This window comes from Haemorhous mexicanus, chromosome 1 (assembly GCF_027477595.1).
Source record: "Haemorhous mexicanus isolate bHaeMex1 chromosome 1, bHaeMex1.pri, whole genome shotgun sequence".
Classification (NCBI taxonomy): domain Eukaryota; kingdom Metazoa; phylum Chordata; class Aves; order Passeriformes; family Fringillidae; genus Haemorhous; species Haemorhous mexicanus.
The window spans coordinates 1,337,837-1,353,750 of NC_082341.1; the positions used below are offsets into that span (position 1 = coordinate 1,337,837).

The 15,914-nt window shown below is 50.0% G+C and overlaps 1 protein-coding gene across 1 annotated transcript in view; it reads right to left on the minus strand.

Moving 5' to 3' along the window:
• The window catches only part of PTH1R (parathyroid hormone 1 receptor), a 100,778-nt gene that overhangs the window by 44,891 nt on the left and 39,973 nt on the right, over positions 1–15,914 (minus strand). Inside the window, exons 2-3 of the mRNA XM_059837969.1 lie at positions 14,578–14,683; positions 1,793–1,903 (exon numbers count right to left, since the gene is read on the minus strand). Of these exons, the coding sequence (XP_059693952.1) occupies positions 1,793–1,903; positions 14,578–14,683 (217 nt within the window). The remainder of the gene's footprint in view (positions 1–1,792; positions 1,904–14,577; positions 14,684–15,914) is intronic.

Sequence of the window (15,914 nt, forward strand, 5' to 3'; positions counted from 1 at the left end):
CAGCTGTGACTGCTCCTGGATCCCTGGCAGTGCCCAAGGCCAGGCTGGACAGGGCTTGGAGCAGCCTGGGACAGTGGGAGGTGTCCCTGTCCATGGCAGGGGTGGATTGGGATGGGCTTGAAGGTCCCTTCCAACCCAAACCATTCCGGGATTCTCTGATTCCATCACCCAAGGGTCTCCACTGCGCTCCCACACTCCCTGACTTATCCAGTGAAGTAAGAAATCAAAATCATGTTGGAATATTGAGAAAAAAGAAGGAAGGATTGCACTAAGGCAGGTCTAGGTTGGATATTGGGAATATTCCTTCCTGGAAAGGGCTGTCCAACCCTGGCCCAGCTGCCCAGGGCAGTGGTGGAATCCCCATCCCTGCAGGGATTTAACATCCATGTGGATGTGGCACTTGGGGACACGGTCAGGGGTGGTCTTGGCAGTGCTGGGGAATCGATGGACTGATCTTGGAGGGCTTTTCCTAAATAATTCCATGATTCTCTGGCTCCTTGTTCTTCCTGGCCTCTGAGAGGAAGAGTGAGAGGTTACCAGCCAGGGGTGAATCCCAGCTCTCAGTCCATGATGGGATAGCCAGGACAGACTGGGAAACCAGGATGCCTGGGAATATCCTTCCTTGCTTTCTGAAAGCCCCAGCAGTGCTCTGCTCCGAGCAGAGAGTCTGAATTCCCTCCTTTTTCGCTCCCTGGGTGCTTGGAACATTCACTGAGGGGCCAAGTGTGCTCTGATCACTTCTAAAACCACCCTCGGACTTCCTGGCACCACCAGGGACCCAAGAACGTGGAGCCTGAGGGAAAGGGAGATAAGGAGGAATTCCCGCATTCTGGACACAGGATTAACAAAGGCCAAGGCGGAGATTAAAAGCTGGAATAATATTTTGGGGTTCTATTGCTACACTGAATTCGTGGGGACAAACAAATCCAGGTTTGGAAATTGCCAGGATTTCCAACTGGGAGCTGAGAATGTTTCAATCAGTGGGGGAAATTTGTCATTATTTCAGCTCAGACTGAGCTTTTCTTCCATTATCAATAAACAACGACCTCTTCTTTCCTTCCTTTACCCTGGCTCTACTCCTGCTTGGAAGGAAGGTACGTGTGAGAAAAAAGGGATGATCCAGGGAATTTTGACTTTCCTGGCTGTCAGGATTGTACTTTGTGCATCTCCCAAGCTCTGCTGGTATTAACAAAGCCCGAGGCGGAGAATAAAAGTTGGAGGAATATTTTGGGGTTCTATTGCTAGACAGAGTTTGTGGGGTCCAGCAAATCCAGGTTTGGAAATCTCCAGGATTCACGACTGGGAGCTGTGAGCAGGTAATTGGTGCTTAGAATGTCACAGTCTGTGAGGGGCAGGTGGCAAATTTGTCATTATTTCAGTTCTAACTGAGATTTTCTTCCAATAATTTATCTTTACCAATGTTTAGCAATAAACAATGGCTCCTTCCTTCCTTTCCTTCCTTCCTTCCTTCCTTCCTTCCTTCCTTCCTTCCTTCCTTCCTTCCTTCCTTCCTTCCTTCCTTCCTTCCTTCCTTCCTTCCTTCCTTCCTTCCTTCCTTCCTTCTCCATCCATCCATCCATCCATCCATCCATCCATCCATCCATCCATCCATCCATCCATCCACCCACCCACCCACCCACCCATCCATCCATCCATCCATCCATCCATCCATCCATCCATCCATCCTCTTCCCTGCCTTTACCCCTGCATGGAAGGGAGGAACCACGTGAGAAGAAAGGGATGAGGAGGGGAATTTGGAATTTCCTGTGCCGGCGCCGGGCTGCACACCCACCTTTGTGGTTGAAGTCGTAGATGTACTCGGGGCAGGGCATGGCCACCACCTTGCCGGGCACGCCCTCGGGCCAGCACACGATGCCGTCCCACTCCGGAAGGCAGAAGCCATCTGTGGGAGAGAACGGGGACAAAGAGGAGTCACTGCACCTGCCGAGGTGACACCGGTGCCCCCTGCTCGGGGGGCTCTCCGTGAAGAACCAGCGCTGGCATTCCCTTGGGAAACCTGTGCTAGGAATGTTGCCAGTTCCTTCTTAGTTTGTGGCTCTAGAATGTTGTGTGAATTATTCCAAGTTTTGTTCCACAAGGACAAACTGTGTCCAGCTCTGGGATCGCCAGGATTGGAATGACGTGGCACTGCTGGAGCAAATCCAGAGGAGGCAACTCCAGAGAAGTTTCTCCCAGGGCTGGAACCCTTCTGCTTTGGAGCCAGGCTGGGAGAGCTGGGAATGTTCCCCTGGAGAGGAGAAGGCTCCAGGGAGAGCTCAGAGCCCTGCCAGGGCCTCAAAGGGCTCCAGGAGAGCTGGAGAGGGACTGGGGACAAGGCATGGAGGGACAGGACACAGGGAATGGCTGTAAACTGAAAGAAGTAGATTTAGATGGGATATTGGGAAGGAATTCCTGGCTGGAAGGGTGGGGAGGAGCTGGGATGGAATTCCCAGAGAAGCTGTGGCTGCCCCTCGATCCCTGGAAGTGTCCAAGGCCTGGTTGCAGCAGCCTGGGACAGTGAGGTGTCCCTGCCACGGCAGGGGTGGAATGGGATGACCTTCCCAGGTTCAGGACCTGCTCTTGCCCTTGCTGAATTCCAGAAGTTTCCTCCCTGTCCATCTCCCCAACCTTTCCAGGTCCCTCTGAAGGGCTCCACGACCCCCCAAGGCATCGCTCACTCCCAGCTCCTGTCCTCAGGGAACTCCTCTGCTTTGGGCTGGGTGACTGCACCCACCCGTGGAATTCCAGCTGCAATACTGAGAATGAAACACTCCAAGTGGCAGATCTGCCCCAAATCTGCTCCCAGAGCTGTGTCTGCCCTCAGCCACGAGGTTATCGAGTGCTGGACACAGGAGGTACCTGGGAAGCAAAAGGAACAGGAACCACCTGGGGTATTTTCTGAGACCCTCGTCGAAGGGAGGAATGATGAACCTGACTCCGTGTCTCAGAAGAATAATTAATTATTTTATGATCCATATGATATTAAAGAATGCTATACTAAACTATACTAACGAATAGAGAAAGGATACAGACAGAAGGCTAAAAAGATAATAATGAAAACTCCTGACTCCTTCCAGAGTCCCAACACAGCCTGACCGTGATTGGTCATTAAATAAAAACAATTCACATGAACCCAATGAAACAACCACCTGTGGGTGAACAATCTCCAAGCACATTCCAAAGCAGCAAAACACAGGAGAAGCAAATCAGATAATTATTGTTTTCATTTTTCTCTGAGGTTTCTCAGCTTCCCAGGAGCAAAGTCCTGGGCAAAGGGATTTTTCAGAAAATATGACGGTGACAACCACCTGCTCTTATCCGCCAAAAACTCCTTGTGGAACTCAAAAAAAATTTCCAAACTTGTGGAAATCCAAACAGGGCCAAGATCTCAGCGTGTTCCATGGATATCAAAGCTTCCCATCACCAAGGAATTCATCCTTCCTCACCAACGTGATTCCCCAAGATTAAAGGAAAACCAGGATTGCTTCGAAGCCCTTTGGCAGGTCCAGGCTCAGAGCCAACACGGATTAGTTCAGTTTGGTGGTTTTTAGGATGTGAAAAACACTGAAAATCTCCTTGTTTAGCAGCTGATTTCTTATCTCTAATTCAGCGTGGATGAAAAGGACCAGACAAATGGCAGCCTTTCTTCTGAAGCAACAACTGGGAGTGTGGGTCTGGAGCAAAAATTCCTCAACATCCACATGATAAAAAAGAGAGGGAAATAATTTATTGCATTTTGTCTGTGTCTTAGGAGAAGAAAAAATACATTTCCTATTCATGAAAACTGGGAAAATCCTTCCCTCTGGCTCATTATTTGCAGGAAAATTTACACTGGGAAAAAAGAGTTTATTTATTTCCCAGTTCTCTGGAAGGTATAAAAGACAAAGGAAAAAAACAAAAAACAACACAAGGCCCCACAAAATTTGGCTCAAGACAAAATGTTGATGTCCTTGACATCTTCTCTGCAGACAAGAAAGTAAATAAAGATTTAATGGAGCCCTCAAAGTGCTCTTGCCTAAAATAAAATCAGTTCTTATGACAAAATAAATCAATTTGAGTAAACATTAAAAGAAACACAGTGGAGAAACAACTCCGAGAGAAAAACAGTCCTCCAAAAGTGCTCTGAAAGGAGAGGGAAAATCTCCCACTTTTCCAAAATCTTCACAAATTGCAAAGGGCAATTTCACTTTTAAAAGGTTTTATTTCGCATCCCCCTGAAATGTGTGGCCAGAAAAGAAGGAAGTAAATTTTGTGGTGGGTGCATCCTCCTTGTCCTGGAAACATGGAAAACTGATAACAATCCATACAACTATTGATTTTGGGTACTTTGAGCTCCCCAAATCCTCCCCAAAAGCTGAAGGGAATGGTAGTGGGACACCTCTGGACTGCTGCTTTATGGAGGGACAACTTGGGGAGCCAAGAGCTGCCCTAGAAATAGTTAAAAAAAATTATTGTTGCATTTAAAACTTTGACCTCTGCATGGAAATAATTCCTTAAATGATTTAATCCTGAGTCATCAAAGGATTACCCTGAGTCATCCTGAGTATTAAGTCCTGATAAGAATCCAGTGGGACTCAAAATTCGGGAAGTGTCTGAGCTTCCCATCAGAAGGATCCGTCGCTGTTACCAAGACCTGAACCCCCCCAGGGAAATCTCTTCTCCCTCCTCTCCATCATCTCTGGCCTCTTGCCCCATTCCTTGCTTGGAAAAGCCATTCCAGAAAAATTTGGATGGGGGATAAAACATCTCAGTGATGGTTTCCTTCCTGGAATTCCCCAGGGATGGATGACGAGTTAAGGGAAGGGCGGGTGGATATTTGGGAGCTGCCACCTGCACACTGCTCTAAAATTCAGGATAATACAGCTGTTCCCTGAAAATCCTGGGAGCCACAGGGGAAGGAGGGAGGATTTTGGTGGGAAAGAGGGATTGCAGGGAGGGGAGCCTGGTGAGGAACATCCACAGGTCAAGCCAGGTGCCTCTGGAGATCCAGGAGTTCCTGGAATGATTTGAGGAGCTCCTGCATTGACTGAAACTCTTGGAAAACCTTTTTCGAATGGAAATAGGAGGAGTGGCTGCACTTTGGGATTGTTGGATCCACATTCCTGGGGTTCAACAAAGCCAAAAGCTGTTTGTCCCCTCTGTGTCCTGGAGAAGAGCCTCACCCTCCTCCTCTCCTATCCCAAATCCCTCCAGACCTCCCATCTAAGGAGACCTCCTGGGAGCACAGGGGGGATGGGTTAAAACCACAGGAGGGTTCATTCCCACTAATTACAAGGAAGAAATTTTTATAATGACAATTATAGAAATATATAATTTTAATAATGAATTTAAAAATATTTTTATTATAAAACATTTTAATTTTAAATATTTTTTTATATAATGATACTGGAACACTGGAACAGCCTTTCCAGAGAATTTGTGGATGCTCCTGGATCGCTGGAAGTGTCCAAGGCCAGGCCGGACAGGGGTTGGATTGCCCTGGGATAGAGGGAGTTGTCCCTGCCTAAGGCAGGGGGTGGAACGGGATAATCTTTAGAGCCCCTCCCAAACCCAAATCATTCCATGAACCTCTGATAAAATAGGAAGGGAAAATCCCATATTTCCCATTGTGCTGGAATCCAAACAAGCCATTCCTTTCTGTTTGTTTGCCCAAAGAGCTGCTCCAAACAACTTTTTTTCCCGAACTTATAAAAACATTCACAGTATCAACAACTTGGCTTCTCCCTTTGTTTTCCTTTTCTCCCGGTCATTTCTCCAAGGAGATCCAGGCTGAATTCCAAGAAGAAAGCAGAAAACTGGGGAAGCTTGGCCTGTTAATGATAAACCAGTCCCTCCTGAGACACTGGTAACAATATTCCGAAGCACAGATAATTCCAAAGGATCCAGTTGGAAAAGCTCATTTAAAACCTCTTGGAATTTTGGTGAAACTAAGTTTGAGGGTTCCACTGTGCTGTTTGAATTGATCCATGGAAGTCAGGATGTGGAGCTGGAAAAGTCAAACGTTTCTTTTCTTGGAAGAAATAGTAGGATTCATGGATGATGGAAGTCCAAAGGAATTCATAAACTGTTAAGAAAACAAGGAAATCTCACACATATCCCACATCCCAGAGTGTTTTGGGTGTGTATCCGTCATCCAGGCAGTGCTGAAGGGATGATCCTGATTGTCCGTCAGGGATTTGCCGCTTCTGAATCCAGAGCTGTGTCTCTCATGGATATGGACATGGAAGGTGGGAATGGCACTGGAGTTCCTCATGATTTGAGGACATCACCGACCACTTCAGTGCTGGAGAAATGAGCCCTGAAGGGAAGCACGGGATCCCTCCAGGATCCCATTGGCTCTTGTCCACCAGGACATCTCTTGGATCTCTCCTTCCCCCTTGAAGCACATGGAAGTTGCAGTCATTCCAAAATGGGAACAAATGAAAACTCTCTCGGATGACATTCCTGAAGAAATGAGACCTGGAGGGAAGCATGGGATCCCTCCAGGATCCCACTGGCTCTTGTCCACCGAGACATCTCTTGGATCAATCCTTTCCGGTTGAAGGTTGGAATCTCAGGGCGTGGAAGCTGAAGTCATTCCAAGACGGGAACAAACAAAAACACTCCTGGATGCCATTGCTGCAAGATTTCCCTCTGGAAGGCAGGAAGGCCAATCCCAGAACATTTTGGGAAGGGGCTGTCCCAAAATGCATCCCTCATTTCGCTCCTTGACTTCGCTCCCCAACCTGAGCCAAGTCAGAATCCCAGAATCCCAGAGAGAAAAGTAGGAGCAGATTTGGGCCATCCCTGCTCAGGGTGCATGGAGAGTTATTCCCTCCTTCCTGCCCCTATCCCATCCCCCTTTTCCCTTCCCTTCCTGCTCCTTTCCCCCAGGCTCAATCCCCGTTCCAGCCGGAACGGGACACTTTGCATATGGAGAAAGCATTCCAGCCATCTGCATGGCTCCTTGGCAGCTGCACAAACGCAAACACGGGCTCGAGGTGTTTATCCAGGGGCATGGAATATCAATCAGCCCGGCTCATTCCAGCCCCCGGGAGACCACAGTTGGAATAGGCTGTGTGATTGTGGTCACTCCAGTACGGGAAGGACATCTGGGGCACTGGAAGCAGGCGGGGAGGAACGACCGAAAAAAATGAGGCAGCGTTTTGGGATGGGAAGGGGGAGAAGTCATTTTGGGATTGGAAGGGGGAGGAATTGTTTTGGGATAGGAATGGGGGAAAATGATTTGGGGATAGGAAGGGGGAAAAGTCACTTGTGGATAGGAAGGGGGAGAAATAATTTTGGGATTGGACGGGGAAAGAATTGTTTTGGGATAGGAAGTGGGGAGGAATCATCTGGGGATAGGAAGGGGAAGGAATTGTTTTGGGATAGGAGGAGGGTAGGAATTGTTTTGGGATAGGAGGGGGGAAAATAATTTGGGAATAGGAAAGGGAAGAATTGTTTTGGGATAGGAAGGGGGAGAAATCATTTGGGGATTGGAAGGAGAAGGAATTGTTTTGGTATAGGAAGGGGGAAAAATAATTTGGGGATAGGAAGGAGAAGGAATTGTTTTGGGATAGGAGGAGAGTAGGAATTGTTTTGGGATAGGAGGGGGAAAAATAATTTTGGCATAGGAAGAGGGAAGAATTGTTTTGGGATAGGAAGGGGAGGAAGAATTGTTCTGGTATAGGAAGAGGGGAGTAATAATTTTGGGATAGAAATGGGGGAGAAATCATTTTGGGAGAGGAAAAGGGAGGAATGGGGGTTTGGAGGGGCAGAAATTAAGTCTGGAGGTTTGCAGATGGATTTCAAACCTGGCTGTGAGGGCAGGGGGGATGAGGGGCTTTTGGGGAGGTCTTGGTCGACAGGGGGTGTGGCTGGAGGAAGAGGGGGTGTGACCTGGCTGTGTGTGGATCCCATTGTTTGGACAGAATGGAAAGACTGGAGGAGTGGGATCCTCCCTGATCCAACAGAATCAGGCTGGAAGTGACCACAGTGGATCAGCTGCTCCAGCAGGGCTATCCCAGAGCACAGGATTACATCCTGACAGGTCTGGAATATCCCCGGTGAGGGAGATCCCACAGCCTCTCTGGTCTCTGCTCAGGGCTGGGCACTGCCCAGGGCAGAATTTCTGCCTCCTGTGCCAGGGGAATTGCTGGGATCAGTCCCTGCCCATTCCTCTGGTGCCAACACTGGGCCCCGGAGCAGAGCCTGGCCCTGCTCTGACCCTCCCTGCACACAGGGACACCCAGGGACACCCAGGGACACCCAGGGACACCCAGGGCTGAGGGCCCCTCTCAGCTGGGGCTCCTCTCCAGGCTGAGCAGCCCCAGCTCCCTCAGCCTTTCCTGGGCACCGAGATGCTCCAGGCCCTTGCCCAGCTCCATTGGACCCACTCCAGAAGTTCCATGGCCATGGGTGGAGGCAGCTTCTGTGTGTCACTGCCCAAGGACCTTTTCTGCTCTTCACCCAGTGTCTCATGGACAGAGCACCCCTTCCATGCTCAGCCCTGGAGGACATTGGAGGGGATGGACACAGGGGCCAGGAGCTGTCCAGGTCACAGCATGTCTTGGCTCGCCCCAGTCCCAAGGCCACCAGACAATTCCATGTCCCAGCTCTGGAGACACCTTCCTGACCTCACCAGCCAGTTCTGGACTCTGCCCATCCCTCCCTCAACTTCCCAACCCAGGAGCAGAAACTCAACCTCCAACATTCCATTGGGAACTCCTGACCTGCCACTGCTGGCACATCCCATTCTCTCCTCATTCCAGCACATCCAGTCCTTCCAAACCCCTCCAGCCTCCCTCTGAGAGGGAAAAATATCACTCATCTCAATCACTAGAACAAGGTTGATAATTAGCATTAGAGTTCAGCCACCCTTTGGAATGTTTTCCACCCTTTCTCCGTGTTCCTTTCCAAATCTAAACCACAGACCACTTGTGCCTCTCGTGATTCCCAAGATCCATCCTTCCATGTGTTCCAAACCCTGTTTAGCCTCTCTGTGGACATTCTTCAGTAGGACTGGGAGCTCCAGGCCCATAAAACTTTGTAGGAAGAGGCCACATCCCAGGTTCAGCTCCTTGAAGTCCATCACGGTTCATATCCATGACTCTGAACTCCCTCACACTCCAGGAGAGCAGTCTGGTCTGTGATTCCATCCTCAAAGCTCTCCCAGCCCATAATTCCATCTTAAAAGCTCTCCCAGTCCACAATTCCATCCTAGAAGTTCTCTTGGTCCATAATTCCATCCTAGAAGTTCTCCCAATCCATAATTCCATCCTAGAAGCTCTCCTGGTCCATAATTCCATCCTAGAAACTCTCCCAATCCATAATTCCATCCTAGAAGCTCTCCCAGTCCATAATTCCATCCTAGAAACTCTCCCAATCCATAATTCCATCCTAGAAGCTCTCCCAGTCCATAATTCCATCCTAGAAGCTCTCCCAGTCCACAATTCCATCCTAGAAGCTCTCCCAGTCCATAATTCTATCCTAGAAATTCTCCCAATCCACAATTCCATCCTAGAAGTTCTCCCAGTCCATAATTCCATCCTAAAATTTTCCTGGTCCATGTTGACCCCCCCAGCTGGTGTCCACTGGGGCAGTGACAGCTTTTCCAAGCCAAAACTGTGCTGGGAATGGGCTCACAAGGAATGGTTTGTGGTTTTTTTTTGTGGATTTTGGGCCATATCTACAAGGACTGAGAACAGGAGCTGGGAGAAGATGGAAATAGCCGGAGAAATTATGGATTTAGAGAGGGCTGGGGTGTTCAGGGCTTAGGCTGCCTCTGTCTCCCCTAATTTCTGAGGTGCCTGAGGCTTCTCCCAACATCTGGGAGCTCCTGGCATCAGGGAATGGTGCTGGACCCTCTGGAGAGGAAACCAGGAGCAGATTTTGGGGTTCCTCAAGGCAAGCGAGAGCCTGGAATCAGCTCTAGGTCCTTTAGGGACAGTGAAACCAGACTGGGATGCACAACCCAGGTAAATAGACCCAGATCCCCAACTAAAAATAACACCTTCCCTGGGAAAATAGGTTTATTTATTGAAAAAACAACCCAGTTTGGAGCTGCAACACCTCAGGCTCAGAGAAAGGGTTGGCCATGGCCTTTGCTAATGACAGGGTTGTGCAAAACTCCCTCTTCTTTCCCCACAAAATGTCCCATCTCCTTTTCCAAACCAGGGAAAGACAAGCTTTTAATTCATGGATGAAAAAAAAAAGTCAGGTCTGATGGCTCAGGGCTGGGAATTTCACTTCATCCCCTTCCAGGTTTAACTTTGGGGTGGCATCAGCTGCCCACCAGGGCTGGGATGGAATATTTGTGTCGGGAGAAGAGAAATTTTCGGGTTTCCTGTTCTTTCCCAAAGGCTTTCATCTGGAGACTAAATTTAAGGAAAAAAAGGGGGGTGGGGGGGGGAAGAAAGAGAAAAGGAGGAAACCAAATGCTGGTGGGGGAAGGGTTCTGGGGTTTTTTTGGTTTTGTATTTTGGGTCTCCAGCCCTCAGCGCCTCAGCCAAAGGTGGAGATGACGCACGAGTCCTGCCGGGGCTCTTTGGAAGCTCCTGGAGCAGCTCAGCCTCGGCTCCCCATGGCACAGATCCATGTGGGAGCCACATGGATCAGGAGCCAGGGCTCAGAGACACCTGGGAGGTGGCCAGGGGCCAGAGGATCCCTGTGAGCCCTCCAGGAGGAAAGGAGGGACCTCATCCTCCCATAAAACAGAATTTTAACCATTTTAGGGGGTGAAATAAAGGGAATTTGGGGTTTTTACACATAAACAGTGGCTGAAGAAAGTCTGAAATTTTAGAGGGTTTTAACCTTTTTGTTCCCTAAGATTTTTATTTGGACTATTTGGAATTTCTTTGGAACCCAGCCAGCCAGGACATGTTCCCGCTTTCTGGAATGGGGTCAAAGACTCTTTTCCTATGACCCCTGTGGTGAGGAGTTTCCCAGGAGAGATCCCCCTCAAGTTGGGTCAGGCATTTTAAGTGGAAACTTTCTCCTTCCCCAAACATCCGACACCGCTGGGCTGTCGGCAGGGCTGGCCCTCGATTGGAGTTGCTCCAGGATGATCCCAGAGGGATTCTGGCTCTCCAGAAGATCCCTTCCAGCAGAGCTGAACGTGGATCTTATCTCTCACCACAAACAACTCCCTAAGAAAGGCTGGAGAAATCCCATCCTTGGATAACCATGGGATGTGTTTTCCTGAGGATCTCCCCAAAACTCCTGCCTCTTTATGGGCCTGCCCTTTTCCCTTTGGAATGACAAACCCAGCAAGGATTTGGCCATGGGTCAACTAGAAACTGTTACATTTATATTTTTTGAAAAATTCTTTCGCCCAGGATTCTTCTCCTGGGAAGCTGAGAAGCCTCAGAGAAAAAGGAAAACAATAATTATCTGATTTGCTTCTCCTGTGTTTCGCTGCTTTGGAATGTGGTTGGAGATTGTTCACCCACAGGTGTTTGATTGGTTTCACGTGAATTGTTTTGATTTTTTGACCAATCAGGGCCAAGCTGTGTCAGACTCTGGAGAGAGTCAGGAGTTTTCATTATTATCTTTTTAGCCTTCTCTCTGTATCCTTTCTGTATTCTTTAGTATAGTTTAGTTTAGCATTCTTTAATATAATATGGTATCATAAAATGATAAATTAGCCTTCTGAGCACATGGAGTCAGATCCATCATCCCCTCCTTCGTCTGGGCATCCCACAAATACAGTAGGAAACCACTCCCAGGATTTATTTTGCTCCAAGCCAACCCTACTTTTCCTCAGAAATTTTTCTTTTTAAATCCTATCTGTGAATAGGAGCTGGAGCATCATAATGGTGAAGATTGTTGCCCTTCCCAGATTTTTCTTTGGGATCTGCAGTGAGGGAAGAGGTAATGGGATGAGATCCTCCCTCTGGATGAGGAGGGCACAGGTCTGGAGGTCCCAAAACAGACACCACATCCCAAATTCTGGATCATCCAAGGAGGAAAGCACTGGGCCCAGCTGCTTTCTCTATGTCCAAGGGCATCTGAAATCCCAAAATCTGTGTATGGCAGCTGCTCTGAAAAGTGGGGAGAACTTTTCCAAACTGGAAAACTCTCTGTTGGGAGCACAAACTCCTTGAACCCTCTCAGGGGCAGTCTGGCAAACCCCTGCCTTGTTTGGGAACTCCCAGAGAGAATTTCTGGGGTGCTACATCCTAAAAAAAACATTCCTTGCAAAAGGCTGAGTGGGAATTCATTCTGCCATTGGATTCGTGCAGATTAATTGGATCTAATTCTCCTCTGCTAATGAGTGAAGCCTCCAAAGCCTTGAAATCCAGGTGATTCCTCCTCATGGACTCTTTGGGATTGGGTTTGCTGTAGAGGATGGAGCAGGGGTTCTGAGGAGCTCAGGACAGCTTTTTCCAGGGGCAGGATTTGTGTCCATGGGATTAAACCACAGGATATTGGAAATTTTCTGTCCCAGTCCCAGACACAGGTCTCCAACCAGAACCAAAACCACGGGATCTCCAAATCCCTGAGTACAGAATTTTGCAGGGAACCTCTGATGAGGGGTGAGGATGATACACCTGACTCCACTGATATCAGACGGCTAATTAATTACTTTATTATTCTATATTATATTACACATATTAGACATTACATCTAAACTGAATCTGCCCAGCACTCAACCCTGCACACACTGCACAGAATCTCGTGACTGTCACCCTCAGTCCTGACACACACAAAGACACACCTGGCGCCGACAGGCCAAGGAACCAAACCTCATCCCTGTGGGGAAACAATCTCCACACTGCATTCTTCTTTTCCACAAACACGGGCACAGCAAATGAGATAAATGCTGTTTTTCCTTCCTCTGAAGTTCAGAGAATGTCAAACCCAGAAATATTCTTGGGAACAATTGTGCCTTGCTTTTCTGTGTGAGGAGAAAGGTGGGGCTGCACACCTGGCCCCAACAGGCTGAGGAACCAAACCCCATCACTGTGGGTAAACAATCTCCACACTGCATTCTTCTTTTCCACAAACACCGGCACAACAAATGAGATAAATGCTGTTTTTCCTTTCTCTGAGGTTCAGAGAATGTGAAACCCAGAAATGTTCTTGGGAAGAATTGTGCCTTGCTTTTCTCTACACCTGGGACCTGCTCCCCTTGCTCTGCCGTTGGGAAAGAGCCCAGAATCCGGCTGTCAGTCACATCCCCACCCCTGCCCACAGGGAAAGGGGGATGGATCCCAAATGCTGCCTCGAAAATGCTGGAAAAGGGGCACGGGAGCAGGACCAGGTGGGCAGAGGCACCAGCAGGAAATGCCTTGGCACATGTGCTCATTAACGAGGTGTTAATTGGGCACGGGGTGAGGGGACAAAGGAGCAGCAGAGGATGTGGCTTGAGGTTTCCTGATGGAAAACAGGAGGCTGGGAATCAAAGGAAAGCTGGGATTTTATGGCCCTTGCTGGCGTTTCCAAAGGCAGCAGGAGGGCAGGTGGCAAAGCTGGATTTGGGGGCCTTTCCCACAGCATTCCCCAAGGGAAGGGAGAGCCGGGGCGCAGGGACATCGTGGCTTGTCCCATTTTCCCAGGAAATGGAGGGAAGCAGGACAGGACACCCACCCCGGGGACTGAAGGGTCCCTCAGGAATTAACACTTGGGAATGTGAGGGAAGGAGCCAGTGGGGGGTGAGGGCTCTGCTCCCCACATCAGAGAGTTCTCTCCTTCCTCCTCCCCCAGCCCCACAGCTGGGAGTGATTTTCCAGCCCAAAATAGAAAAGAAGTGGAAGGAAGAGGCACAGCTGAGCTCGGGCCCTTCCAGGGAAAGAGAGTGGGGAAGGAGAAAGGTCTTGGAGTGATGTTTTGTTTTCCCTATCACTGCTTGCAAAGGATTTTTGGGATTTGGAATAGTGGCTTTCCTCTGGAACAAGTCCAGAGGAGGCCCTGGAGCTGCTGCAGGGCTGGAGCCAGGCTGGGAGAGCTGGGAATGTTCACCTGGAGAGGAGAAGGCTCCAGGGAAACCTCAGAGCCTCTTCCAGGGGCTCCAGGAGAGCTGGAGGGGGACTGGGGACAAGGGATGGAGGGACAGGACCCAGGGAATGGCTTCAAAGTGAAAGAGAGATGGGATATTGGGAAGGAATTCCTGTCTGGGAGGGTGGGGAGGGGCTGGGATGGAATTCCCAGAGCAACTGTGGCTGCCCCTGGATCCCTGGAAGTGCCCAAGGCCAGGTTGGAGCACCCGGGGACAGCAGGAGATGTCCCTGCCCATTCCAGAGGGAATGGGATCCAGGAATAGGATCTTTAAGGTTCCTCCCAGCTCAACCCCTTCTGGAATTCTGTGATCCCAGCAGAGCTGGTGGTTGGTGCTCTCTCCTGTGCACTGGGTATATCAACCTGGCTATAATTCCACAACTTCTGCATGCTCCTGGACCCTTGGAGTTTGGAATTCTAGAGCAGAACAAGTCTGGGACAGCTTTGCTTTCCAAACCTCCTCCCCATGGACTCTCCTGAAAAAAACGATTTGCTGGGATGCTCCAAGTGCCTCCTTCCCCCCTGCTCTGCAGGTGGGGCTGAGGGGAAGGGCTGGGAGGAGCAGGGGTGGATCCAGCCCTGGAATTTGGGAGCACTCACCGTGCACCTTGGGCACCTTGGCTTTCAGGTGGCGCTCGCACTTGGCCTTGGCCTTCAGCAGGAGGAAGATCTGCTCCTCCTTGGTGATGACATCGTCGGCATCCACCTGCAGGGAGGGGACAGAGAGGTCAAACCCCAGTTCCAAACCCTCCTCTGCATCCATGATTTCCGCCGCCTCGCCCTGGGAATCCCGGTTTGCTGTGCAGTTGTGTCCCGAGGAGCAGCTCCGCCGTGGAATCACCATCCCTGGAGGTGGCAGAGGGAGCACAGGCTGGGGCTGATCCCATTGTGCACCTTCACACCTGGAGGCAGCGATTTTGGGATGGAGCATCCCGGACTGCAGGAATGAGGCTGCTCTCCAGGAGGAAAACATTCCTAGCAAATAATGTAATGACAAGGACCCCTCTCCTCTTAGGAATTACTGCCTCCAGTGCTGCTTCCTCCTCTGCACGGAGATTTCATCCACAGGCATCAGGCTCCATAAAATCCTGCCTGAATCCCAGGAATGTGTGGAGAGACCTGTCCCAGGGAGAGCTGGGACCTCGCAGCATCTCCCCACCCTCTGCTCCAGGAGAACTGAAGGGGCTCCAGGAGAGCGGGAGAGGGACTGGGGACAAGGGATGGAGGGACAGGACCCAGGGAATGGCTCCCACTGCCAGAAGGCAGGGATGGATGGGAGACTGGGAAGGAATTCCCGGCTAGGCTGGAATTCCCAGAGAAGCTGTTGCTTGGAAGTGTCCAAGGCCAGGTTGGAGCACCCTGGGACAGTGGAAGGTGTCCCTACCCATGGAGTGGGATGGGATTGGGATAATCCTTAAGATCCCTCCCAACCAACCCATTCCATGATTCCCTGCCCTCCCCAAGCCACCCCTATCCCAAATCCAGGTTCCTTCCCCCCTTTCCAGTCCATCCCCTTTGCCAAGGCAGTAACAGGAACCAGCTGAGGGCCAATTAACTCCCGACACAAACTCCCTCCAAACGACATAACGAGGGTTAATGAATCCCAGCTCCCAATAAACCGGGATTCCATTTCCCAGCGGGCTCCCAGGGGGAGGAACGGGGGCAGCGGACACGCAGCTGTGGAGTTAAATCTGATAAGGGGCCGGGAGTAAAACAGGAGTTGGGTTTTGGTGTCCTTGGAACAAATCCAGGCTGAAAACCCTTCACAAGCGGGAGCCGCTTCCAAACCGCGTCCACGTTAATGGGAACGGTTCCAGCCCTTCCCAGATGTTTGGCCTGTCCACATTTAAGGCACCATCCCTCATTTCAGCTTGGATTGGGAACAGAAGAGCTCGGGGTCAGCTCCCGCTGGCGCTCGGGGCTGTACAAAGCCGGAG